The following is a 27,586-nucleotide window of genomic DNA, read 5'->3' on the forward strand; positions in this document are numbered from 1 at the left end:
TGGGCAGACTTTTGAACATAGCTTTGGGCGGACTTCGGTGACTCCTCCACCTTGTTGCTTGTTAAGGTGGACTTTCAAGGACACCTCTAATACCAAGGGCTATTAAGGCATGGCGGACTTTGATGACTCTTCATCAAGAGCGGACTTCTAACTTGACCTCTACATGGCGCACTTTCTGGAGGTCACCATCATCTTGCTAGGACAGGGCGGACTTTTGAGGACATGGCTACCAAAGGCAAAGTTTGATGGAAGCTTCTACATAGGGTGGAGTTTTGATAAGGCTCCCACATGGTGGACTCTTCCTAATCCACAAGCCATGGCGAACTTTCTAGAAGACTCTCCTCAACATTTGAAGGCCTAGGGCGGAGTTTTGATGGCCCTTCCACATGGCTATGGCGGAGTTTTAAGGCCACTCCCAAGGCTTCTCCAAGACATGGCGGACTTTTGGAGGGTCTCCCACATCGCGGACTTTTGAACATAGCCTCATGGAGGTCCTTGATCATCTTTTCATATATGGCGGACTTTTGGTGCTCCTTCTTCATGGCATGGCGGACTTTTGACAAGCATAGCTTGATCCTCTTCCCCAACATGGCGGACTTTGATGAACACCTGCCATAACACTCAACACCTTCCATTAGCCAAACTTAGAGAAAAATTTAGAAAATTTCAAAATTTCATAATTTAACCAAATTTAATCAGATTGACTTGAAATTTGAATCCATACTCAGGCAACAAACCCTCTGAAGCGACACAACCACTAAAATGTAGGGAACTGGCTTTTTAGGTCGAAACTTGGAAATTTTGGGTCTTGGTCGAAGCTGGTCAGTGGTGTAAGTGCAAACCCTAGATTCCCATCCCGAAAAAGCAAAAAGCAAGCATCCCTAAAAATAGGGAAAACTTTCTAAAAATAGCCATACCGGGGATTAGGCTGAAAATGCCAAAAACAAAACTTCCTAAAAAATAGGAAAAAGCAAAAAAGCAAACTTTCTAAAAATAGAAAGTTGTCCAAATTCGTCCAAATCAATTGCGATCTTCGTCCTCCGTCCTTTCTAAGCACCCTGGTGGCGTTTGTATTCTAGAATCACATGATTTGCAAAAACTAACTTTCAATCTTCAGGGCCTGAACTGATCAAAACTGGGCAAGGCTTGGTAAAATTGAAATGGAAGGTCATAGGATACTAACAAAAACCCTAGAAAGCAGGAAAAGAGAGGGTAATTTGCAATGGGGCGATGTGTGAAAAAGGTCACAACAGGTAGCAGGGCGGCATTCTTCAATAGTGGAGGATTCAATGAATTTGTGAATCCTCCACGGGACCTCCATTTTGGCACCTATCTTTGGCCTGGGGCGGAATTTTGACTTGGTGGAGGATTCAGTGAATCTTGTGAATCCTCCATGCCTTCTTCATTTTTCCAGACTTAGAGAATTTTCCTGAGCTTTCCATTTCAGGAGTGGGTTTCTAGCATTCAACCATCTTCTGGCCTTCTCTGTCTGCTTTCTGACTTTCCGGAATTAGGAATATTCGCCAATGCCTGATCTTTGCCACCTTGCCCGAATGGTCCTGTCAGAACAGACTTTTCAAAAATAGAAACCTTCAAAGTGTCAGCGTTAGACCCCTAGACAGGATACAGGGATGACTTACTATAAATAGGAACTTACTAAAAATAGAAATTACTAAAAATAGGAAGTTTGATTTTTGGCAAAATGATGACATTCTGGGACTCATTAAAATCCCTAAAAAATAAGAACTTTCTAAAAATAGAAAGTTGCTCCGTTTTGGCTCAAATTTTACTGAGAGGTTCCTTGAAGGGTCCTGATTCCAGTCGTATGTTCAGTTTTTCCAAAACCCTAACAGAAACCCCTTAAATCCAAGACAAAAGGCAGAAACCCTAAAAAGGGATAAAACAAGCCCTAGACTTCATAAAACTCGCTCAAACGAAAAGCAAATTAACCCCAAATGACCCTCGAACATCTGCAAAGCGGAGAGACTAACGAGACTGCCACCAAAACTCAAAAAAAACCAAGTCCAAACTACCAAAAGGGCCTAAAAGTTAGGAGGGTCCCTATATGGGATGGGGTGATGTGTGATTAGGTCACAACATGTAGCAGCTCAAAGTCTAACTACATGATGCACCTCCTACATGCACAAGTCCTAAAAATAAAAGCAGCACAAAGTCTACAAGTTATCTTCTTACTTGAGCTTTCTACACTAGTTTAAAACGTGACAAGCAACTCAAAGTTTGTAGTATCAAATCTTAAAATCAATCTAAAACTCCAAACACAATAAGCAGCTCAAAGTCGGCAAGATTAAGCTTGAATCCCAATTGTATAACACCTCAAAACTCACAATCAGTCTCCAGAAAATGTCATCACATAACACCTTCAATCAACACAAAGTTTGAAAGCAATTTGCCTCTTTTAATTGACTGCAATTTGACTTACAACTAAGCTCAAAGTTTTAGAGTGTACATACAAACTGGCAAAATTTTGTTGCATTGCCAAAAGATATAGATTACAATAGACCCCCTCAAGTATTTATAGGAGAGGAGCCTTGAGAAAAAGGTGGGAGGATCCTAACTAACTTGAGAAATTCTCTCAACCACCATGACTTATTCCAACTATAGTCCTAATTTAACTCAACTTGTAGTTGCTTTACATATAATTACATTTTCCAAAAATGCAAGTGAAAGCAACACTTGCAATTACAAAATTTGTTTTTATATGTAATTTGTCAAAACAAAATTACAAATGCATAATTGAAACTATTCTATGTGTCTGAAGACATGACTCTAACTACATAATCTTTTGTTTGTGATGATCTTCATGCTGCTTTGGGATGCTAAAACTTGAAGTATTCAGGATTGGTGAAGACATCTTGAACCGGAACGAGAATTTGCATCCTTAATGATCTTTGTGTCTTTGACCAACAAGCTTCAATCTTATCTTCTTGCTTGGGGTAGTACTGGTTTTTCAGGAGGGAAGTTCTTTGCAAGGCTGAAGTAAAAAGCCTATCTTTGTCTTGAAAGCATTTTATGCTCTCAATTATTCATATCACTTATCCATCTTCTTCTATGGCTTCCTCATGTTGTTGTTCTTTCTTTGTATCATCTTCCAATCTTGGAATCTACTTGCAAAATAAGGCCCATGCCTTTATTTGTTGGTTTGGTAGGTTGTGTGTGCAAACAAGACTGACAAGGGAAGGGATAAATTGATGCAAAAGTGGGCTCACAAGTGAATTTTGGGTTTTGAGGACTGCATTACATGTGTGGAAAAATAAGAGCATTGACTTGCAATTATGGACAATGAACATGCACCTTCATATGTATAATGGGAAAACACAAGTTTGCACTTGTAATTGCATCCTAGAGACTCAAATTTCAAGTGTTTTTTTAAGTGCATTTTGGACCAATTTCGGGTTCTAGGAGGCTGACTGCAAGTGCAATGTGGAGGAAAGCTTTTACATTTCCACTTGTAATCGGATTTTGAAGACCCAATTGCAAGTAAACCTTTATGCAATATAACCTCTTGGAAAACACTTGAGTATGGAGAGATATGACTTGCAAATAGAACGAGCTCACCAAGTTAAGGTTTATTGACAATTTTTATACTTGCAATCGGGTCTTGGAGACCCGATTGCAAGTATGCAGGGCGGGGTGGGGGCGAGGGGGGTAAAACAATGTGCTTCACTTGGAGTCGGGTCTCCAAGACCCGACTACAAGTAGATATGAGTTTTCAAACATATGAAATGCTTAGTTCATCTTTGCACAATACACATATGACATGAATATGAGAGATGCAACTTTGAATGTGGCAACCTTTACTTGTAGTCAGGTCTCAAAAACCCAACTGCAAGTGAAGTTACAAAGGCTTTACAAATACAAATTGCAATCCTCTTCTTGTGATCCGATTCCAAGCACATGCAAGGGAGAGTAAGATGCCAAAGCATACTTGTAGTCAGGTCTTGGAGACTTGACTGTAAATATGTTTGCATATTTTAACTTGTACTTGCAAATATAAAGCCCGATCCAAATGGATAAGACATTACTTGTAGTCGGGGTTATGAACCCGACTGCAAGTCATCTTGATATTGCACAACACATTGAATACAACAAGAGTTTTGTAACAAGAACTTTTTTAGGAATCAAAATGCATGAGAACTACTTGTAGTCGGGTCTACAAGACTTGACTACAAGTCTTTTGTATTTAAAGACTTGCACTTGAAGAGGGATGACCCAACTGCAAATATGTGAACCGATTAATGAAAAGAACACGACACAAACACAAGGCCAATGATGGATTCAAAGTGAGAGCACATGCTTGAATGTGTAGGGGGAATAACATGAACTTGGCATCGAATGAATGGGAAGATTCACAGCAGGGTTTATACTTGAACACTAAAACGTTTACCATGGCGTGATAGGGAATCCCATTGCTTGTAGTCAGGTCTTGGAGACCCAATTACAAGCAATCAACACTTGCATTTCAAAAACTTGCATTATGATGCTTAAGACCCGATTTAAGCTTATTATAATGATATGATTGCAAGTGAAAAAACTCAACAAAAACCCCTTTATACTTGTAATCGGGTCTTAAAGACCCAATTACAAGTGAATAGATTTCACTCGTAATGCACTTAGAAAAACCCCCAACTTGCAATGACCTCTCTGAAACCTGAAATTGCACAGAAAGTTACCAAAATGAAGGCAAAAACTAACCAAAACTTTCACAAAGATGGAAGATAAGCTCATGATTGATTTACCATCACGAAATGTAGACTTTCCACCTTGGGAAGTGTGCCCTAAAGCCTTAAAATCTCAAATTTCAAGCAAAAATCTTCTACTTGCAGTGACTGATCTGAAACCCGAAATTGAAGAAAAAGCTAAGAAAATGAAGGCCAAAAGTCACCAAAACTTGGACAGCAATATCAAAGACACCCCTTGATGATTTGACCCTATCAAATATGAGTTTTACACCTCATAAAACGTGCCTTAGAGACAAAAATGACATATTTTGAGCTAAAATTTGTAGGGGTTGTCACATTTTTTAAAATTCAAAAATGAGGACAGCAAGTTGTGCATTGTTAGTGCTATTTTCTCAATTTTGCCTTAGTCGTTTTATGCCTTGGGTCCTTTTGAGTGTGTTTAGAGTTTGTTTGGGTGTGATTGGAGCGAGATAGAAGTGTTTTGTGGGGGTTTAGTGTTGTTGGTCTGCATTTCCAACCTGCTGTTCATTTATATCAGATTCTGGTTTTCGAGTTTGAAGTTGTTTTTTCAGGTGTGTAAGTTCTTGGGTGTGGTGAGAAAGGTCTTGGTAATTAGTTGCAGTTGTTGGTCTGGTTATTAGCACTTGAATATCCATTTTAATTCATCTTGTAATGCTGGTTAGTAGTGCTAACAGCAATTCTCTTGATTACTATTAGTCCCACTGCATAAGTCGAAGAGGCTGGCCTTGCCGCCTATCTTGGACAGTGATATCTATTAATCTAGAAAATCCATATTGTGTATTGTAAAGCTGATTAATAGTACTAACAACTACCTATTTTGAATTGCTCTTAGTCTCACTGCATAAGTGGAAGAGGCTGGCTTGCCGCCTTTCTTATTTATTGTAACACTGTCCTCCCGTTGAATAAGTGGTCGAGTTGATTGCAATTTCATTTTCAGTCCTCCCACTGGATAAGTGGTCGAGTGATTGTTGTTACTTTCAAGTTCCTGTAAACTTGTAATTGGTTGGTTGCACTGCCAAACTACTGTAGAAGTTCTTTCACCCGCTGGATAAGCGGAAGGGGCTGGCTAGCCGCCCAATATTGTATTTGAATTATAATTTCCAGCAGTTTATTAAGCTAACGCTCCCCTTAACACCGTATGCTCTCACCCTCCCACATTGGGCTCTCGGTGATCAAAAAGTGAAAGGGTTACTTTCAAAAGTGTTTGTTTTTCATTATCTAACCCTAACGGGTGTTGGTGTTGATTGTGATTGGGAAAAAATCAAAAAAAAATTAAGGGGATTATTTCACAGATTCAGCTTGCAAATGGATCAGATAACGTTTGGCAGGTTCCTACACTAAGAAAATTCTTCATTTCTCTAATTTCCATTCAGAAAATGGTAGTTCAGATGGTTTTAGAAGATAAAAATTTTAATATAGTTCACCCAAAGAATCTTACAAGACTATATATACAAACTTTGAAGGATGGGAACTTGGTTAGAATGTATTGACGAAAAATTTCTAATGGATTTAAGTAAGAAGCTATAGCTGAGACTCGAGAGTAAGAGCTACAAGCATAACAAGACAAAAATTATGGCATTTGAGATTTAGGCACTTGAATCCTCATTCTTTCCCTACTTCAGAGGTAAAATATGGTGAATGGGCTACCATGATCAAAACGAAAACAAATCCTTTGTGAGGCTTGTTTACTTGGAAAATAAAATAAGTGTCTTTTTCCAAAACAAAATGATGCTTGAAGAACAAAAATAGGAAACTACAAATTATATCAAATGATGTATGTGATTGGCACTCCTTCACTAACACGTTTCAGATATTTGCTTATGTTGATTGATTATTTGTCTAGAATTGCTTGGCACTATTTTTTGAAAAACAAGATGGATTTTTTCACCAAGTAAATTTCACAAACTTGGTTGAAACAGAAATAGGATTGGAAATTGCTTGCCTAAGACCAAATGATGGTGATTGGTGTGATTGTGATGATGTAACCCTTTGAATATGTCAAAGGATCCAATAATGTGGTAGTAGATGCACTATCAAGGCGACCTTTCCTAAACACCATTACTAGCATTTCGAAAGGGTGGAAGAATGACATCATCGTAGAATATGCCAAAGAACCCCAAGCCAATGAAATATTATAAGGAAAGATACCAAATGACAAATACAAGGTATGTGAAGACATTATCCTATACAAAGGTAGAGTATACCTTCCATCACATTCAAAGATGAAAAGTAAAGTCTTGAAGGAATACCATGAAAATCACTTGGCAGGGCATCAGTGTTACTACAAGTCATACAAACAGATTAGGCAGAGATATTCATGGAGCGGATTAAAGAAGGATGTCCTTAAGCATGTTGAAGAATGTATGACGTGCCAACAAAATAAGATATAACAAGGCCACCCAGCAACTCTGTTACATCCACTACCCATTCCAAACCAAAAGTGGGAAAGCATTTAAATGGATTTTATAACAAGTCTGCCCAAGGCGCATGGTAAGCATTGCATTTATGTGGTAGTAGATAGACTTACAAAGTATGCTCATTTCTTTGCAATATTGTAATGTCCCCTTCTCAATGATGTGCTTTCAGTGGTCCATTGGCCTATTCCAGAGACCCGTAGGCTGTGGAATGGAGAATTACGGTTTCAAATGTTGGTGAAGCGAGAACTTACTATTTTTAGTAAGTTAGTGGTTGGCTGTTTGGATGATGCTGTCTTACTGAGCTTTCCATGCTCTGTCACTGGGTGCGAAGATCATGCTTTTCGGAAGAGTAATTCATGACTTACTATTTTTAGTAAGTGGTAGTATAGAGCATTTCTATTTTTCGTAGTGGACAAGGTCCTGATCCTGCAGCAGTTCTATGGTCTTCTTTACTCCGCTTCATCCTGGTTTTGTTGACGATCAGTATGGGAGTCATAAGTGATTTTATTAAATATTATTTCCTTGTTCTAAGGTTAATATTTAAATATTTGTATTTACTGATTAAATGTTTTGAGGATGACTTAGGGGAAAATATTTATCTGATATCAATGTGTTATTTTCCTAAGTCAATGGTGTAATATGTGGTGGCAATTTGGAAGGATAAAACATCTGATGTTTTAAATTTTTTATGTTGCAAAAAACGTTACCAAAGGTAAAGTTTGAACTTTGCCTAGGAAGAAGGGAAGTGGGCACCATGTTGGGTGGACACTTGAAATGAAATGAAAGGAGTTTGAGTTGAGTTTGGGCCCCTTTTGCATTTGAATTTGGGGAGCATGAAGTTATAAATATGAGCCTTGGGCTCTCATTTTGCCATCTTGAAAATTTGCATCGTTATGATGTTGGATTGGCAAATGAACTTTGAAGCTTCGGAGTGCGGCTCCCTAGTGTTACCAGTTTCGTACTTGAGATATAGTACCTAGTTGTGCGGTGTATTCTATGACATTTTCAGTGCATATTTCAGTATTTTCGAAAAGTGGTGTGATTTCTAGAGTTGTTGGTTTCCCTATGGCTGAAGCAAGTTTTCGATCATACCTCCCTGTCTGAGCGACTGATCATTCTGGGTACTGGCTCAAACCTTCTTTTTTCTGTTGGTGATATATCTTGTAAGTTTGTAGCACCATATTCTGAGTTTTAGATTTTATATTGCAAATCGAAATATCCTAGCTAGGCGTGAGTTTTGTTGAGTGCATTGGGATGCATGCAGGGTGTTTTGGAGTGTTTGGTAGCTCTATTTTGATTTGTTCTTCGTTTTTGCTTGTCTAGTGTTGGTTTGGGAGTAATTTGGAGTGAATTGAAGGAGATTTGAGTGAGATATGAGCAATTTAGTGAGTTTATGGGTTGTTGGTTATGCATTTCCAGCCTGCTGTTTTGGTGTTGAATTAGTTTGATGATCATTAGCTCTTGTGTTCATCAATATACTTCCACTCTCTCTTTCCTCTCTATTGTAAGGTTAAGTAGTAGTACTACTAACCGTTCTGGATAGTAATCTTCATATCTCGCTGAAAAGTGGAAGAAACTGGCTTGCCGCCTCTATCTGAAATTTTGTAACTCAGTCCTCCCGCTGCATAAACAGTTGAGTGATATTGGTTGTAATGATCCTCCCGCTGCATAAGCAGTTGAGTGATATTGGTTGTAATGATCCTCCCGCCACATAAGCGGTCGAGTTGAGTAGTTTTGTAATTCAGTCCTCCTGCTGAAATATTGCAGTAGAGTGATTTGTGTTTGAAGTGTTGTTCTCTTGGCTGGTTTACCGCCAAGTTCTTTGCTTTCCCGTTGGATAAGCGGAAGGGGTTGGCTTGCCGCCCGTTATTGTATTTCAGCAGTTCAGCAGTTTATCTCTAACGATCCCCTGCTACCATATGCTCTCACCCTCCCAGTCTGGGCTCTCGGTGATCAGAAAGTGTAGGGTTCCTTCCAGTTGTTTGGATTTCATTATTCTAACCCTAACAGGTGATTGGTGTGATTGTGATATTGCTCTAAAAAAAAAAAAAAAATTACTGGGAATATTGCAGTGGTATCAAAGCTGGTTTTCCTGCCAGCCAGTGAGTTTCAGAGGGGTCAGAGTTCTCCATGAGTGACCGAGACGTCCGTTACTACAACAAAGAACAGAAGAGACAGCAGTTTGAGATTCATGTAGTGCCGGAAGAAGATACCTTTTCAGAGGTATTGAGAAACAAAGGGAAAAAAGTGGATTCTGTAGATTCAGTGGATTCAATGGCAGATAAGGCTACAGAACATAATGAGGCACCTGATAAGAAGGCTAAGAGATAATTCAATGCCATGATGGATATGATGTCTCAATTGCTGGCCAAACTTAACCAGAATGTTGTTGGGACCCCTAATCAACCCAACAATGGACCGAAAGCCAGTACTTCTAATGCTCCTGTACGAAATGGAAATGGGAGTAACAATGGGAGCAATAGTGGAGGTTCAGCCCCAAGACCTCTGCAACCTATCTTCCTGCCAAGAGATGCACAGCAAGCTGAAATTGAGATACCTACAGCTGATGAAATAAGGAACATCTATATGGAGTATGCTTCTCTCCATAGAGAGATTCGAGATATCCTCAACCTGGATCAGTTCATGAATCAGAAAATGAAGCGAGGAATGAGGAATGACAACAGATTTTCTACCTCGAGAGATTATCAACAAGCTCTTGGAAGGGTAACTCTAGCACATTTTGATGGGAGCACTAAGAACACAGCTAGAGCATGGGTGCAGAAGTTGGACAATTACTTGTCCTTAAGGCCTATGCCTGAAGAAGACGCCATCAAGTTCGCTACTTTGCACTTAGATGGAGTGGCCCACGAATGGTGGTACCATGGGTTGGTCACCCTTGGTCATAACTTGATCAACACATACACTGATTTCACCAACAAGCTCATTGAAAGGTTTGATACCAAGGACCCGGAGGTGAAATTTAGAGAACTTGCTCAACTCAAACAGCAAGGTTCTTTGGACACTTTCATAACTGAGTTTTAGAGTCTTTCAATTATGGTTAGCAGCATCTCAGAGAAGAGGTTGGTGGTCCTATTTACTGAAGGGCTAGAAGAACCATTGAAAGGTTGGGTAAAAGCCTTTGACCCGCCTACCTTGGTTGATGCAATCAAGAAGGCTCGAAGCATGGAGTTGGCTGCCCCAAAGAACAAATTTCAGTCCAAGTCTTTCCCTTTCCGAAAGGATAAGAAGAAGTTTACAAATCAGACTAAGAAGTTTTCTTCGCGAATGGATGATGAGCTCCGTCAAGAGCTTTGGAGGAAGAATCTTTGCTATTCTTGCAGAGAACCTTGGGCCCCAGGGCATAAGTGTCATGGGAAGGGCAATCTGCATCAAATGGAGTGCTATTCTACGGATGGATCAGATTCTGAAATGTCAGAACAACAGACTGAAATTGAGGACAGCAAGTATGTAGAGGCTCCTGAAGGGCCTGAAACTAAGTCAGAAGACAGAGGAGTGGTTGCTCAACTCTCGAGCATTCAAAAGAATGAGTCGTTAGAGGTGGGGGTGTGATAGGAGAACACCGTGTCATTGCTCTCATTGACACAGGAGCGACTCATAATTTCATTGACGAGAGAATTGTTGCAAAGAGGGGGCTAGTGGCAGAGGAAGTAGAAGGCTTCAAAGTCATGGTAGCGAATGGCTCCACTATATCTTGCAACTGGATGATTTCCAACATGTCTTTGAAGTTGTGAAATCATGAAATTAGAGATGACTTTTTTGTGGTTAGCATTGGTGGGACTAATGATGCGGTCCTCGGGATTCAGTGGTTGAGATCTCTTGGTGAGATCACATTAAATTTCCAAACCATGGAGCTGAAATTCCTGTCTGATGGGAAGAAGTTGGTATTGAGAGGAATGTCAAATGGTGGTCTTAGAGTTGTTTCATTGAAGGGGATGGAGAGGTTGATCTGCCATAACCAAGTGGAGTGGGTAGCAGAGTGTTTGATAATGTTGTCAAATCCATTGGTAGACAAGGGCAGCTATTCTACAGACATTCAAGCATTGATCACAGACAGAAGGTCATGGTTATGCCCTCCAAACCACTAGAAGAGAATCGGAGCTATCCTGAAGACATTCAGGCCTTGTTAACCAAGAGGAGTAAGGTGTTTGAGAATCCACCTCCTGGTAGACCTCTTGAAAGAGGTGCAGAACACATCATTGAGCTTGAAGAAGGAGCTAAGCCGGTTATGACTACTCCTTATCGGTATCCCAAGAAGCAGAAGGATGAGATTGAGAAATCAATCCAAGAGTTGCTTGACATGGGATACATACGGCCAAGCAAAAGTCCATTTGCTTTGGCTGTTGTCTTGGTGAAAAAGAAGTTTGGGACCATGCACGTGCGTGGATTACCGAGCCCTGAATCAGAAAACTATAAAGAATCAGTATCCTATTCCGAGACTTGATGAGCTTATTGATGAGCTACATGGTGCAGTGTTCTTCTCTAAGATTGATCTCAGGTCAAGGTATGATCAGATTAGGATGAGAGCTTCAAATGTGGAGAAGACTGCTTTCAAATGCCACTTTGGGCATTTTGAGTTTCTAGTCATGCCCTTTGGCTTGACTAATGCCCCTGCCACATTCCAGTCATGCATAAACAAAATCTTCCAAAACAATCGAGGAAGTTCGTGCTCATATTCTTTGATGACATACTCATATTCAGCAAATCTTGGAAGGAGCACTTACAACACTTGGATGAAGTGTTGAGCATACTGGAATCCAAGTCCATGTTTGCAAAGGAGTCCAAATGTGAATTTGGAATGGAAGAATTGTTCTACCTTGTTCACATTATCAGTGCAGGTGGTGTGAAGGTAGACCTTGAAAGATTAGAGCTATCATTGATTGGCCTCCTCATCAGAACATAACACACTTAAAGGGATTCTTCGGTCTTTGTGGCTTTTATCGGAGGTTTGTGAAGGGCTACTCTCAGTTGGCTGCCCCCCTCACAGATCTTACAAGGAAAGGAGCTTTTGAATGGTCAGAAAGGGCACAGACAGTATTTGATCAGTTTAAGGGGATCATGTGTTCCTGCTCTGTTTTGGCTCTACCCAATTTCACCAAACCTTTTGAACTGCAGTGTGATACATCTGGAGAAGTTGTTGGTGCAGTCCCCATGCAAGATAAGCATCCTATAGTCTTCGAGAGTAGGAAGTTGAGAGGGCCTGAAAAGCTATATTCGATATATGACAAGGAGATGCTTGCCATAATGCATGCCCTTGCAAAGTTCAGGCAGTACCTTGTTGGGAGTAAGTTCGTTGTTAAGACTGATCATAATAGTCTTGAACACTTCATGCATCAAAAAGACTTGAATGAAAGGTAGCAGAAGTGGGTGAGTAAGCTACAGGCTTACAACTTTGATATCGAGTATGTCAAAGGGAAGAATAACATTGTGGCCGATGCCTTGTCCAGAAGGCCCCATTTGAGCTCACTGTGTGAGCTTACTATTGATTGGAGGGAGTTGTTGCTTGCTGATTATGCCAAAAATCAGTTTGCAACCAGCATTATAGAAAAGTACAAATTGGTTGAGGGGTTGATTCTATACAAAGGAAAGATCTTCATTGTGGTTGAATCTAAGTTGAAGGAGAAGATTTTGAAGACTTTCCATGACATTCCCCTTGCTGGTCACCAAGGTTACTTCAAGACATACAAGCATATCCGAGAGAGGTTTTCTTGGAAGGGACTTAAAAATGATGTCTTGAGGTACATCAAGGAGTGTCATACATGCCAGAGAAACAAAAATGAGCACATTCTGCCAGCTGGTTTGTTACAACCTTTGCCCATTCCCAATCAAAAATGAAAAAGTATATCCATGGACTTCACCACTGGGTTGCCACGGGCTCAAGGGAAGGATAGTATTTATGTGGTGGTGGATGGACTAACTAAGTTTGCTCACTTTTTCGCCATCACCAGTTATTTTACAGCAGCTCAGGTTGCTAAAGTGTTCTTTCAGGAGGTGTTCAAGTTACATGGATTACAGAAGAACATTGTGAGTGATAGGGACAGCAAGTTCCTAAGTGCTTTTTGGTAGGAAAATTTCAAATTATGTGGTACTGTGCTCACTCCAAGCACAAGTTATCACCCACAAACTGATGGCCAGACCGAGATAGTAAATAAGTGGTTGGAAGGATATCTTAGAAACTATATCTCGAAGCAGCAAAATACATGGGTGAGATGGTTCACCTAGGAGAGTATTGCTACAACTCCTCCTATCACATGTCCATCCGGATGTCACCATTCATGGCACTACATGGTTATGAAGCTCCTAGCTTCGCTGACTTGGTATTTGGTGATAGCAGAACCCCTCAGGCGAAGGATATGATGCAACAGAGTCAAGATAATTTGAGGATTCTGAGAGACAATCTCCAGCATGCATAGAATCAGCAGAAGTTGTATGCTGATTAGCAGCGAATTGAGCGCACCTTTGAGGTGGGCGACATGGTTTATTTTGAGGCTCCAACCCTACAAACAGTCTACTTTCAAGAAGAGTGGAGTTGAGAAATTGAAACCACGATTCTATGGGCCTTTAAGAGTCAACAAGAGGATTGGAGGAGTGGCATATGAGTTGGAACTACCGGCGAGCAGCAGGATTCATAATGTATTTCATGTGTCTCGCTTTAAGAAGGCTCTTGGACATAATGTTGTTGCTTCCGCAGAGTTACCTCCGCTTGATGAGGAGGGAGAGCTAGTTTTGATTCCTGAAGCTATCCTTGATTTCAAGGAGCGTTCTTTGAGGAGAAAGGTGATCAAGCAATACATGATCAAGTGGAAAAATTTGCCAGCAGAGGATGCTACGTGGGAAAATGAGGAGATTTTACTGCATCCCGCCTAACAGTTGCTTCAAGACAAGCAATTTTGGGGAGGGCGGACTGTAATGTCCCCTTCTCAATGATGTGCTTTCAGTGGTCCATTGGCCTATTCCAGAGACCCGTAGGCAATGTGGAATGGAGAATTAGGATTTCAAATGTTGGTGAAGCGAGAACTTACTATTTTAGTAAGTTAGGGGTTGGCTGTTTGGAATCTTGGATGATGTTGTCTTACTGAGCTTTCCATGCTCTGTCACTAGGTGCGAAGATCATGTTTTTCGGAGGAGTAATTCATGACTTACTATTTTTAGTAAGTGGCAGTACAAAGCATTTCTATTTTTGGTAGTGGACAGGGTCCTGATCCTGCAATAGTTCTATGGTCTTCTTTACTCCGCTTCATCCTGGTTTTGTTGACGATCGGTATGGGAGTCATAAGTGATTTTATTAAATATTATTTCCTTGTTCTAAGGTTAATATTTAAATATTTGTATTTACTGATTAAATGTTTTGAGGATGACTTAGGGGAAAATAATTATCTGATATCAATGTGTTATTTTCCTAAGTCAATGGCGTAATATGTGGTGGCAATTTGGAAGGATAAAACATTTGATGTTATATATTTTTTATGTTGCAAAAAACGTCACCAAAGGTAAAGTTTGAACTTTGCCTAGGAAGAAGGGAAGTGGGCACCATGTTGGGTGGAGACTTGAAATGAAATGAAAGGAGTTTGAGTTGAGTTTGGGCGCCATTTGCATTTGAATTTGGGGAGCATGAAGTTATAAATATGAGCCTTGGGCTCTCATTTTGCCATATTGAAAATTTGTATCGTCATGCTGTCGGATTGGCGTATGAACTTTGAAGCTTCGGAGTGCGGCTCCCTAGCGTTACCAGTTTCGTACTTGAGATATAGTACCTAGTTGTGTGGTGTATTCTGTGACATTTTCAGTGGATATTTCAGTATTTTCGAAGTGTGGTGTAATTTATGGAGTTGTTGGTTTGCCTATGGCTGAAGCAAGTTTTCGATCATACCTCCTTGTCTGAGCGACTAATCATTCTGGGTACTGGCTCAAACCTTCTTTTTGTTGTTGGCGATATATCTTGTAAGTTTGCAGCACCATATTCTGAGTTTTAGATTTTATATTGCAAATCGAAATATCCTAGCTAGGTGTGGGTTTTGGTGAGTGCATTGGGATGTATGCAGGGTGTTTTGGAGTGTTTGGTAGCTCTATTTTGGTTTGTTCTTAGTTTTTGCTTGTCTAGTGTTGAATTGAAAATGATTTGGAGTGAATTGAAGGAGATTTGAGTGAGATATGAGCAATTTAGTGAGTTTCTAGGTTGTTGGTTATGCATTTCCAGCTTCTTGTTTTGGTGTTGAATTAGTTTGATGATCATTAGCTCTTGTGTTCATCAATAAACTTCCACTCTCTTTTTCCTCTCTATTGTAAGGTTAAGTAGTAGTACTACTAACCGTTCTTGATTGTAATCTTCATATCCCGCTAAAAAGTGGAAGAGGCTGGCTTGCCGCCTATATCTGATATTTTGTAAATCAGTCCTCCCGCTGCATAAACGATTGAGTGATATTGGTTGTGAGGATCCTCCCGCTGCATAAGCGGTCGAGTTGAGTAGCTATGTGTTGACGTGTATTTTGTACACGATCATACACAGAATAAAATACCCAAGGGCATCTTATCCTCTCTTGAATAAAGTCTCTGATTGCTGAAGATGTCGCAAAAAAGGATCAATCAGGGTGACTCCAATGTTCTTTTATGTAGGGTCTCTACGTGTGGATAAGCACCAGTGGTCGTTGTGATTGCTGTTTCATCAAGAGGCCTTACGTTATCCGAGTTTGTAGGAACAAGATTTCTCTAAACTAATAAGTTTTCAAAAAGGTCAAAAGGGAAGAGCTTGCAAGGGACGAATTCTACTCTAATCCTATGAATGACTCAATGTGGGCTAGATTTGGCAAGACTCTACCAACTTCAATATTGCCATAACATAACAACTCAACTGAAATTGATGCGATCTTCTAAGGTAACAAATGATCTTTCGATTCATCAAGGATCATGGACACCACCACGAAGGCACCTATCCAAAGCTCTGACGATCGAAGGTTGAAGTAATTCAAGTCTCTCCAGTTGACCACGCAAGGCATTCTTACAATCAGTAAGAGGCTAGTGGTTTGGAACGTGAACCTCACCAAAGATCAAGCCCAACACTTAGTCCTTCAAAATTAAACACTACTTTGACTGAGAATGATTCAAGAAAATAAACAACCATGAAGATAGCCACAAGAATTGCAATAAAACACCATAACTTCAATATGTTATTGATCTCAAAGCCATCATGAACAACAATTGTTTGAAATTCCTTCTTCAATGCCCAATCTTGCTACAAAATAACTTGCTTCTAAACTCTAATTGCAAATCTCTAATCTCTCTCTAATTTCTAATATCTGATCTCTTACAAAATGAAAATGAATGAGGGTATAAATAGCATCCTCATTTACAATGAACGGCCAAGATCAAAAGAAGATCAAGGGCTAAGATTCTGACACCAAAACCCTAATTAGGGTTTCATTACAAAAGTTCCCTTTTTATTACAAAATATTAAATGCATAGCCAAATATTAAATTTGGCACGAAAATCTAGGAAACATAGACCAATGACAATTAAGGTGCCATGTCATCTATAACAACCTCTCTTCTAGAACCTTATTTCCTTTCCAATGCTCCTTTTTGGCATATGCAATGAATCTGGACACGATTCCCTCGATCTCAGCAATAGGAATCTCTGGAAGATTCCTCATCCGTTCCTCCAAGTGAATAATCTGATCAAAGGCCTTGAGAAGAGCTGCGTCCCACTCAGGTTCGAGTTCCTTGGTTTTCTCAATCAGGAGCATAGCGGCAAACATTTGATCTCTTTGCTCATCTGTAATAACATTCTCATCTTTGCAAAAGATGACCTTGAAATCATCTGAGAGATTCATCCAAAAGTCTTCTACCTGATATTCATGCTCGTATCTTCTACCAATTGTTTCTTCTATATGCCCATAAGGATCAAAATTCTCCCTCAATGAAAAGAATGAAAATGAATATAAGGCTAACTCCCTCTCCGCATCATCTAAGGCAGGAATATTAGGACATACCTCAACTGAATTCCCTAGTATGATCGGTACAGGAATCCCATTTCCATGTCTGTGTCTGACTACCTTCGCATAAGCTGCCAACTGCCTAGTTACCTCAAGTAATACTATTCTGTCTGTCGGATATCTCGGCAACATGTAGGGAGGTGAAGGACATCCATGAACTCAAATGTATGTAAATTCCTGAAATTGGATGAACCAAGCACCATACCTCTTTACAAGCTCTTGCGCATCTTTAGATAGCCGGTTGTGAATCCCGCCTTGCAGTGTCCTGGTGATGTTCATCGTGAAGGTATCATTGACTAACTTGTAATTGCTCCCAGGTGGATGATGTAAATGAATATAGGAATCACAAACTCTGACTTCTCCAGGTCCTCTTCCAATTGCTCCTCTGTGAAGTAGTCCTGCATACTCAAAACTCCTGATCAAGGCATACATGATGTATGAGCTCATGTGGAAGGATTTAGTAGCCTTCAGTCTTCTCAACTGTACGTCCAAGCAATGGCTAATCATTCTAGCCCAATGAATTGTTCCTTTTCCCTGAACTATCACTTGGATGAAGAAGAACATCCACTTCTCAAAATAGAAAGCTTGAGGAGCCCCTGTAACTCGATTGAGTAAGGTTATCAAATCTCTGTATTCCTCCTGGAAGTCGATCCTATGCGGCGTGTTGGGAATCTTGCTCCGGCGAGGACGACTCTTAAGTAACCAATTCTTATTGATGATGTTCAAGCAAGTGTCTGGATCATCTTCGTACATGGATCTAGCTCCTTCCAAACTTTTGTAAATCATATCCTTATGTTCTGGCAAATGGAGAGCTTCACTGATAGCCTCATCTGAAAGATAAGCCAAAGTGTGTCCTTCCTTGGACACGATCGATCTCGACTGTGGGTCATAATGGCGTGCACACTCGATCATCAGCTCATGGCACTGGATTGCTGGAGGGAAGCCGGCTGCCTTGATAATGCCACTTTCAATTATTCTCCGTGCGACAGGTGATGGCTTGCCAATGTAAGGGACCTCTCGAAACTTCTTCACACTGAAGTTTCCCAAGTTGGTATCTCCGATGTTGCTCCACTTCGACACGATCTTAGTCTCCACCTCCTCAATCTTTTGATCTTCCTTCATAAGGGCTGGGCGACTGGTGGATGCTCCTGGCTTTGGGGTCGCCATCGTGACACCTACACAACATTTCATAATGAGAAATAGATTTTGCAATGTAGAAATATAGATTAAGTTTAAGCTTTGATTTTAGGAAACTTCATGATAAATTATTGAATTATCATTTCCTAAACATAAGGTTGCAATTGGGAATTTCAAAATTTCAAAATTTGGAATTCAAAATTGGGGGAGATCTGGCCATACCTTCACTTGAGAACTAGCTATAAAAGGATGCAAAAACTTTTAAGAAACTTGCTTAGGCAAAATGAAGATCAAAATCTTCTAGCAAGGGTGCCTCCTTGATCAACCTCACCACCTTGGGAGTCTTCAACGTCTTGGGGAACAAGTCACTCCACCTCTAACGAAGCTCGCCCTTCTTCTTGGCTTGAAAATCGCACCTTCTACTTAGATCAAACTCGCACTCCCTTGGATTTGAAATTCGCACTTCCTTGGCTTCAAAATCGCACCCTCTTTGACTTCTCCAAAATCGCACTTGAGCAAATGAATGAATGATGAACTAACCTTGCAACATACCTTTCTTATATAGGCGCTCACCATTACCCTCCCCCATAGGCCAACTTGAAATTATAGGCAAAAATAAACAAAATTTAAATGAAAAGGAGGCCGACTTTGTTAAAATATTTAAAATAAGACCCAAGCGCTCCCCTTTCATTAAATTTATTAATAGTTAATTAATTGAACGCCTTTGATATTAAAACTTCGATTTTTAAAAGGCTAAATTCAATATTAAATGCCCTGCGCTATTATTAAATGCCCATTTTAATTAAAATAATTCAAAGTTTCATCGATTTTAGCATTTAATGCGATTTGAAAAGGTGTTGGCGCCTAGCATGGGAGATATAAGGGACATCAAAAATATCGCTCTGGTCCCTGGGAGAGGGACAGGAGCGCCTCATGCTTTTAGCCTTGCGTTCTTCACCTTTCACGTTTAAAGTCTTATCCTGGGCCTTCGAAATGGCGTTTAAGCTTGGGTCCTTGGATTTGCCTCATGTGAACACTGGGAGGGACGTACCTTATAGAACTTTTCGCTCTGGTCCCTTGGAGAGGGACAGGAGCGATCCCATACTTAGCCTTGGTTTTGGTCCTTTCCAACCGCCGTTTTACGTTGCTTGGCAATCGATGATCTTCCTTGTTCACTTCATGCATATTGAATTTGTTCTCCAAGCCAATAATGAGCCTCTCTAATGATTTTCGCCCTCGTCCTCCAGTGAAGGACAGGAGCGAACTTTACATTTTTGCATCCATTCATGATCACATCGACTTCCAAAAATCTTCAAGGCAAAAAATGTCGTTGTTTACTCCATCTTGAACGTTGGAAACGAGAGTGGCACTTCAAAATTGGGCATATTTGAGGATTTCGCTCTAGTCCCTTGGAGAGGGACAGGAGCGCCTTTGCTATTTTTATCAATTTGATGGCCTTGGCTACTTCATTCTTTCGTGAAAACTCTTAAACATCGTTTCGCCCTTGCATCTTGGTTTTTTATTTGTCCAAATTTGGAGAGGACGGTTGGCTAATGCAACTTTCGCCCTGGTCCCTTGGTGAGGGACGGGAGCGAACTTGTCCTTTTGCCTTTGATCTTCGTTCTTTCAATCGCCAAGTTGATTTGATGGGTAGGCGGTGGTCATCATCTTTCATTCTATGCATGTTTAACTTGCCCTTTAAGGCGAAAAGAGCCTCTCCAAAGAATATCGCCCTGGTCCCTTGGAGAGGGACAGGAGCGAACTTTGTACTTTGCTTGAAATTGTCAACTTTTGATGCCAACTCCTCGTTCATCGTCCTTCGAAAGGCTCCTTTGACCTTTCGCATCTTTGCCTTGGCGTGGTTTAGGAGGGAGATGATCATTTTAATGAATATCGCCCTGGTCCTTGACTGAAGGACAGGAGCGATTCTTGTTTTCTTGCACAATTCCTTAATTATTTTGTCACCTAATTGCCTTCGAGGCGTATAATGTTGTCCTTTGATCCACCTTGAGTTCCGTAAATGCAAGTAATACCCCAAAATGTTAAGTAACAAGGCGAATGTGTAGATTTCGCTCTGGTCCCTGGGTGAGGGACAGGAGCGCCTTAACCATTTTTGATCGAATTTGGTGATCTTTGTAACTTTGTTCTTCGTTAAAATCTTCCAAACATTATCGCCATCTTGCCTTGGCTTGGATTTGACCATACTTGAAAGGGGAGTCTTGATGATGTGTTTTTCGCCCTGGTCCCTGGATGAGGGACAGGAGCAATGTTGCATGTACAGGCTTAGTTGCGTTTCATCAACTTCCGAAATTATATTCAATGGATTCAACATGGTTTCCTTCACCCATCTTCATCATGAAATTTGTTTTAACTTTGTGGGAGTTTCGCCTCATGAGGAAATCGCTCTGGTCCCTGGGAGAGGGACAGGAGCGCCTTGGCCGTTATAGGCTTGTTTTCATTTTGCCATCTTCCAAAATTATCTTCAATGGGACGATTAGGCCTTCCTTGATCTCTTCCAATCGAAAAACTTGCTTTCCCTTGGCCAGAAATTTGTCTTTGATGGAAAATCGCTTTGGTCCCTGGGAGAGGGACAGGAGCGCCTTGGCCATTCGCTGTGGTCCCTTGGTCAAGGACAGGAGCGCCTTTGGCAACTTGGGTTGGTTTTCAACTTCGTGGGCGACTTAAGTTATATTCAATGAACAAAACATTCTTCTCCTGACCTCCTCAAATCGCAAAATCGTTCAAATATTGCAAGGACGAGGCAATCTTGGCATTCGAGCTCCGGTCCTTCAGTGAGGGACAGGAGCGATTTTGTTGTTTTAGCATATGTCTTCGCCTGCCAATTACTCAAATTATATTCAACGGACAAATCATGCCTTCCTTGATCTCTTCCAATCAAAAAATTGTCTTGGTCCTGCAAGGACAGTGTGAATTCGAAAAACAAGCTCCGGTCCTTCAGTGAGGGACAGAAGCGATTTTGCTTTAATCTCAAAAATCATGTCACTTTAAGTCTCAGAAGCCTTCAAGATCATCAATTTATGTCCAATTTGTCCTCCGGGAGGTCCTGCATCAAACAATTTGAACAAGTCAATATCAAAAATGCATAAAATATCAAATTCGCCCTGGTCCTTGGGAGAGGGACAGGGGCGATTTTACCTCTGTAGGCCAAAATATCAAAAAATTAGGTCTTCAAACCACTTGACAAGGGATAATTAGGTCATTTCCCAGGCCAGGGGCCAGTTAGCAAACTTTTAAAAATTTGACCAAAATTGACCCGGACAAACTTGCACAATCCCATCACTGAAATGCTAACACTTTAGTCCTAACTTGAATGTGCCCTCAAAATCCTAACTGGATCTACCCTGAAAGATACCTGACTCCCGGCAGACTTACCTTATTTCAAAATTGCAAACTCAGGAAGATGCATAATAATCTGTCAAAATTGGACTGGACTTCGGCTTGAAAATATCGAAGGAAACCCTAAGGCTTAACCCTAATCCAGACGACTCATTCATTTACTCAAAATCCTAAAAAAAACAGAGAGAGAAGCAGGCAAACAAGACCAAAAAAGAGGGGGTCCCCATTTTAATGGGGCGATGTGTGAAATGGTCACAACACTATGTAATTCAGTCCTCTCGCTGAAATATTGCGGTAGAGTGATTGTATTTCAGCAATTCAGCAGTTTATCTCTAACGATCGCCTACTACTGTATGCTCTCACCTTCTCAATCTGGGCTCTCGGTGATCAGAAAGTGTAGGGTTCCTTCCAGTTGTTTAGATTTCATTATTCTAACCCTAACTGGTGATTGGTGTGATTGTGATATTGCTCTGGAAAAACAAAAAAAAATTAGTGGGAATATTACAAATATCTCCTAATGAAAGCAGTTCAAATAGCAGAAGTGTTTTTTAAAGAGATTTTTAGACTCCATGGGTGGTCCAAGAACATAGTCAGTGACAGGGACAGCCATTTTATTAGTTTGTTCTAGCAAGAACTTTTCCGGTAAGCAAGAACAAAACTTACCCCTAGCACTAGCCACCATCTACAAAAGGATGGGCAAACAGAGATTCTCAACAAATGGATAAAAGGATATCTAAGGAGCTACGTTACAAGACAGCAAAAAGCATGGATTAAATGGTGTAATGTCCGCTTCTCCGCAGTGATTAGTTATGTTGGCCGTTAGCCTAGTTCGGAGGCCCATAGGCTAGTCAGGGGCAAAAATTAGAGTTTCCTATTTTCTAGGAGGATTCTTTGGTGTTTTGAAGGGGTATATGTGGGAGTTTGACAGTTTGGATTTTAGATTCCTCCTGGGTTTTCAGAGAGCTTTAGGATGGTTCGACATGCATCTGCATCGAGTGACTTTTTCCAAACTTACTATTTTTAGTAAGTGTGACGGCTGCTCAGAATGTGGTTCAAATCACTTTGAAAACACTTCCTATTTTTAGCAATATGCTATTTTTAGTAAGTACTATTTTTAGCAATTATATTTTTAGTAGAATGTTAGCAGCCTTGTTCAGATGGCTATTTCCGGCAAGTCAGTTTGAGCAGTTGGTCTTCCAGCATTTTTTGGTGCTATTCTTGGCAAGGATTCTGCAACATAGCTCAATGGCTATTTCTGGCAGTATTATTTTGGCAAGATCCTGTATTCACTCAGATGATTATTTTTAGCAGTTCAGTTCAGAGCCCCAACTCAGTTCAGTTTTGGTGATTTCTAGCACTTCAGTCTCTGGCTCAATTTGCCAATAATCAATATTTGAGCAGGCATTTTTAATATATTAATACCTTAGGCATGAGGTATTAACATTTGATTATTTTATGGATGGATGACTTAGGAAGGGAGAAAATTTTAATTTTATCTAAAGTCTGTTTGGGCGGAATTTGCATATGACTTCAAGGGGGTTGTCATGGTGTTAATAATTAAATTATAACTCAAGGCAAATGGGGCGATTTTCTAAGTATATTGCCTTGCGGCCACTTTACACTTTATTTTATGACACTTATATTTATTAAAGAGGGCGATTTTGGGTGAATGTGAATTGGGCGAACTTGTGCAAGGAAATGAAATGAAATGCAATGCTAATTGTGGATGAAATGGAATGGCATTTGGTTTGGGCGTATTTGGAGTGCATTTGAATTTGAATTTGGTTGGCAAAAAGATAAATAAGTGACTTGGGCTCTCATTTTGGTATCTCAGACAATTTACACTATTATGTTGTCGGATTGACTCCAGGCAATCTTCAAGGGTGAATACCTCCTACGGCTCTTGACAAACTTCGAGTGTGAGACATCACTCCTAGTTGTGGTTGATCTTCTGAATGTGTGGTTTGATTTCAGTGTGCATTTTCAGATTTCCAATGTGGTGTGGTTTTTCCAACAGCCTTGGAAAAAGATATCAAGCATAAAACATATTTTTGACAACCATAGATTAGATGTACTGAACTGAATGCAAGGAGACCATTAACTACATGAAGTAAAAATTAGTGTATTCTAAATCTGCCTACCAAAGGAACTATGGTGGAAAAGACCAGCTACATGACAAAATCTTTTATGACAATCTAAAATGTATTTATAATAAATTCAGTGTGCTCAAACCTGATCTAAAGAAACAACTGCAATACAAATTATGAACTGAAACCTACCTGCTGGGATAGTAAGTGATGCCCAAGTAGTGAAGCCAAGGTTCGGGCAAATATGCCCATAAAAAAAATAAACCTGTTGCCAGAAGCATGTGAAATGTCACATAACAGACATTGATGCTCTAATGGTGACATAGCACTTTTGTAAAAAATATAATTTGCATGGTGATTGAGATAACAGCAGAGAACAACTTTTAGCTATTTTGAGACTTGACAAATCATAAAGAAATATTTTACACTAAATTCATTCGGATGGATAAACATGTATCAAAATAGTAAATGCTGCTTGCTTACGCTGTTATGGATTACTGAGAGAGGTCGAATTAATCACAAATGTTGAAAGTGATATTCATCTTGAAGCAACATTCAAAATTACATAAGAGTGTCTCCATATTTCTTGCTAGTACATCTTGACCATCCTTGAAAGTAATTGGCTTCTATATTTTATTTAAAATATTGTCTTCCAAAATATAGTTCTTAACACCTTATAACCTTAATCGATAGTTATATAATACAATTATGATTCAAACATAAGGGTTATAGACACTGCATGTGCATTATATGGCTTCTTTAAGTTGTTAAAAAGGCGGCCTCTAATAAATTAAAGCGGGATAATTGATAATGCACACACATTACATGTATATATCAAATATTAGCATTTGGGCAAAAACTTCTCCTTATTCATTACACCTAAATAGAGAGTAATACATAGGGACTTGATCCTGATATCAGAAGACTTTTCTTAAGTATACCCAAATGAGCTACCTAGAATGTCATCCAAGAGGAATGTATATATAGTATATACCATAGAATCACTTCTGCTCTACTAGATAAATCCGAATCTGAAAAATAAATTAAAGTGGGATAATTGATAATGCACACACATTCCAAGAGGAATGTATATATAGTATATACCATAGAATCACTTCTGAGATAGAAGACTTTTATATTGTAGACTTCTGCTCTACTAGATAAATCCGAATCTGAAAAATAAATAGCTAATTTCCAAACAAAATCTTCAATTTTCAACATATTGATGACCTCTCTTAGACCTTCGTTGACCCTTGGGCAGTGCTGATGGCTCAAATCACCATCAATAATCTGCAAGGCTTGAGTGGGCTGAAATAAAAATAACAACCAATATTCCAAATGTCTTTCAAGTGGGTCCCATTCCCTTTAGTGGAGCTGCTGCTAAAAACACAACCAATAATTGTGAAATCCCCAAAACCTTTCCTAACTGCTGCAAACACTATTTGCTTTTATTATAGGAATATGAATAATCATTGTGTGGGACCCTCAAAGCACTTGGGCAAGCTTAATCTACTATTAATAATTCTGAGCTTCTATTGAAGTCCTTTTTCTTAATTCTGATAGCTCTGTCAGATCAAAGACTCCCCATGTGGTATTATTTCCATGTGTTGTCCTCCAACTCCCATTTCCTTTTTGTATCCAATTTGGGATTCTTCCAGACTTATTCTGCCCCTTCAATGATCGATTATCATCTCCTTATGTATCTATCCTCACCAAATAGTTGTACCTTTGAGAGACATGTCTTTTCTTTAATTTGTATCTTTTCCCTAGAGATCGTATCTCTTCATAACACCCAATGTGTAATTGTTCTTAATTAATCATAGTTATATTGTCATCGGATCTCTTTATTCCTTTCATAAATCATTGGTCATCATGCCACTTCATTTCTAATCATATCCTCTCCATATGAAACGTTGCGTACTTAGACTTAACCTCTTTCCTGATCAATCAGTCCTTATATCTTTTCCTTGGAATAGAACGCACTTCTCCCACAGCAACGAGACATACTCCCCCAAGCGAGCTTCTTCATAACAAACTTATTGACCTTTAATCACAATCACTGCCTATATAATTACCGCTATCATCAGTGATGCTCAATATCAATATTGTAACAAATGACAAATTGTATTGGGGGTGTAATCACTGTCACTTATCATCTTCTTTTAATAATTAATTGCTTGAATAATATTATCGCTGGTAATACATCCGTGTGTCTCCATTGACATCCTTGAAATGAATACGATATGGTTTGGAACTAAACTATTCTAAAAAATATACGTTGCTCTATATTTCTGATATTCGCCTTAATGTGAATGAGAGATATCTAGTGTTGATCGGTTTGTATAGATCCTGAAGAAGAGATATTGATCCGAATTATGGATTCGGATGACAACACTTGAGTGAGAACCTGCGGTATTGTGGATTTGTTTACATGAACAAGGTAAACACAGAATTGAAGCAAGCCAAAAAGTAATCTATTCAATTCAAAAATCCAACATATATCAGTTCATGAGATTCCAAGGGTCACCAAAACCCCTTGAGAATCGAAACCCAACAGTCATATTTGTTTATTTACATAATAAAATCCAAAACTTAGAAATTTTCAAAAAACTATATGAAATTTTATCCTAACTTTAACTAGACATAACTTTCTACTCAGGACACAAAATCGCGAGTCGTTTAACTCGTTGGAAAGGTCTCCAAGAGCTTAAGGCGAAGTCCTAAAAGAACGGCAACGTTCTAAGGGACATGCCAAAGTTTCAAGGGCTGAAAATGCCCCGAAGGCCTTCAAAAACGCCAATTACTAACATATAGAAAAACTAGAAAAAAAATGAAAATATTATTTTCAATATTTCAAATTTGCTTCTGATCATTACTTCCCCCTTGAAAAGCAATGGGCCCCATTGCATCAACACTCTGAATGAGATGAGGAAAACAAAATTGAAGTTGCTCCCTGGTAAACCACTTTCCTTGTTGAGCCGAACCACTTTGTACAAATAGATATGCTGTTGTTTGAGTGTATTCACCATGGTGTCCACAATCTGATCACATTGGAATGGAGAAGCTGCATCTGGATTCAATTCTGTAGTGGAAATTGTTTCTGCCACATCTGCAACATCTAATAGTGGAGGAAAATATGGCTTCAAGAGTTCCACATTGAAGACTGGATGAAGACCCAAAAATGGGGGTAAATTAAGCTCAAAAGCATTATCACCAACTTACTTGATGATTGTGTATGGCCCATAACGCAGAGGACGAAGCTTCCTATTGGCACCCTGCAATCGTTCCTTCTAGATATGCAACCACACCTTGTCCCCGACTTGAAAATTATGAGTACGATGCTCATCATGTCTCTCCTTATATTTCTTATTGGTATGCTCCAAGATTTCATGAACTTGTTGTTGCAAATGATGAATTCTATCAATGAACTGGGCTGCCTTATCTTCCTCCTTACCAATACGTGGAACCAGATCGGGTTGAATAAGTGGTATGGCAACATCCATGGGTGCAAGTGGTTGATAACCAAGACAAACCTCAAATGGGTTGAGACCAGTCGAACTGTGAATTGCCCTGTTGTAGCTATGTTGAACATATGGAAGACTTTCATCCCATGTGCGGGTATGTTTTGAGTGATACATGCGTAGGATGTGAATGATCATCCGATTCACTACCTCTGTTTGGCCATTTGTTTGAGGATGGAAAGCAGTAGACTTTGTTAATTTTGTGTCCATCTTTTCCCATAATGTAGACCAGAACTTACTAAGAAACTTGCTGTCCCTATCTGAAATAATGGTATTCGGAAGACCAAAATGAACCCAAATGTGTTCAAAGAAAAGCTTTGCAGTGTCCTCTACTGAAATT

General features: G+C 39.7%; 1 protein-coding gene across 2 annotated transcripts in view; it reads right to left on the reverse strand.

The window, feature by feature from the left end:
• The window catches only part of LOC131072407 (phosphatidylinositol N-acetylglucosaminyltransferase subunit P), a 153,200-nt gene that overhangs the window by 78,869 nt on the left and 46,745 nt on the right, over positions 1-27,586 (reverse strand). For both annotated transcript variants that reach the window (XM_058008550.1, XM_058008549.1), the window contains one exon: positions 23,918-23,990. In XM_058008550.1, coding sequence (XP_057864533.1) covers positions 23,918-23,990 — 73 coding nt within the window. The remainder of the gene's footprint in view (positions 1-23,917; positions 23,991-27,586) is intronic.

Source organism: Cryptomeria japonica, chromosome 7, assembly GCF_030272615.1.
Source record: "Cryptomeria japonica chromosome 7, Sugi_1.0, whole genome shotgun sequence".
Lineage (NCBI taxonomy): Eukaryota > Viridiplantae > Streptophyta > Pinopsida > Cupressales > Cupressaceae > Cryptomeria > Cryptomeria japonica.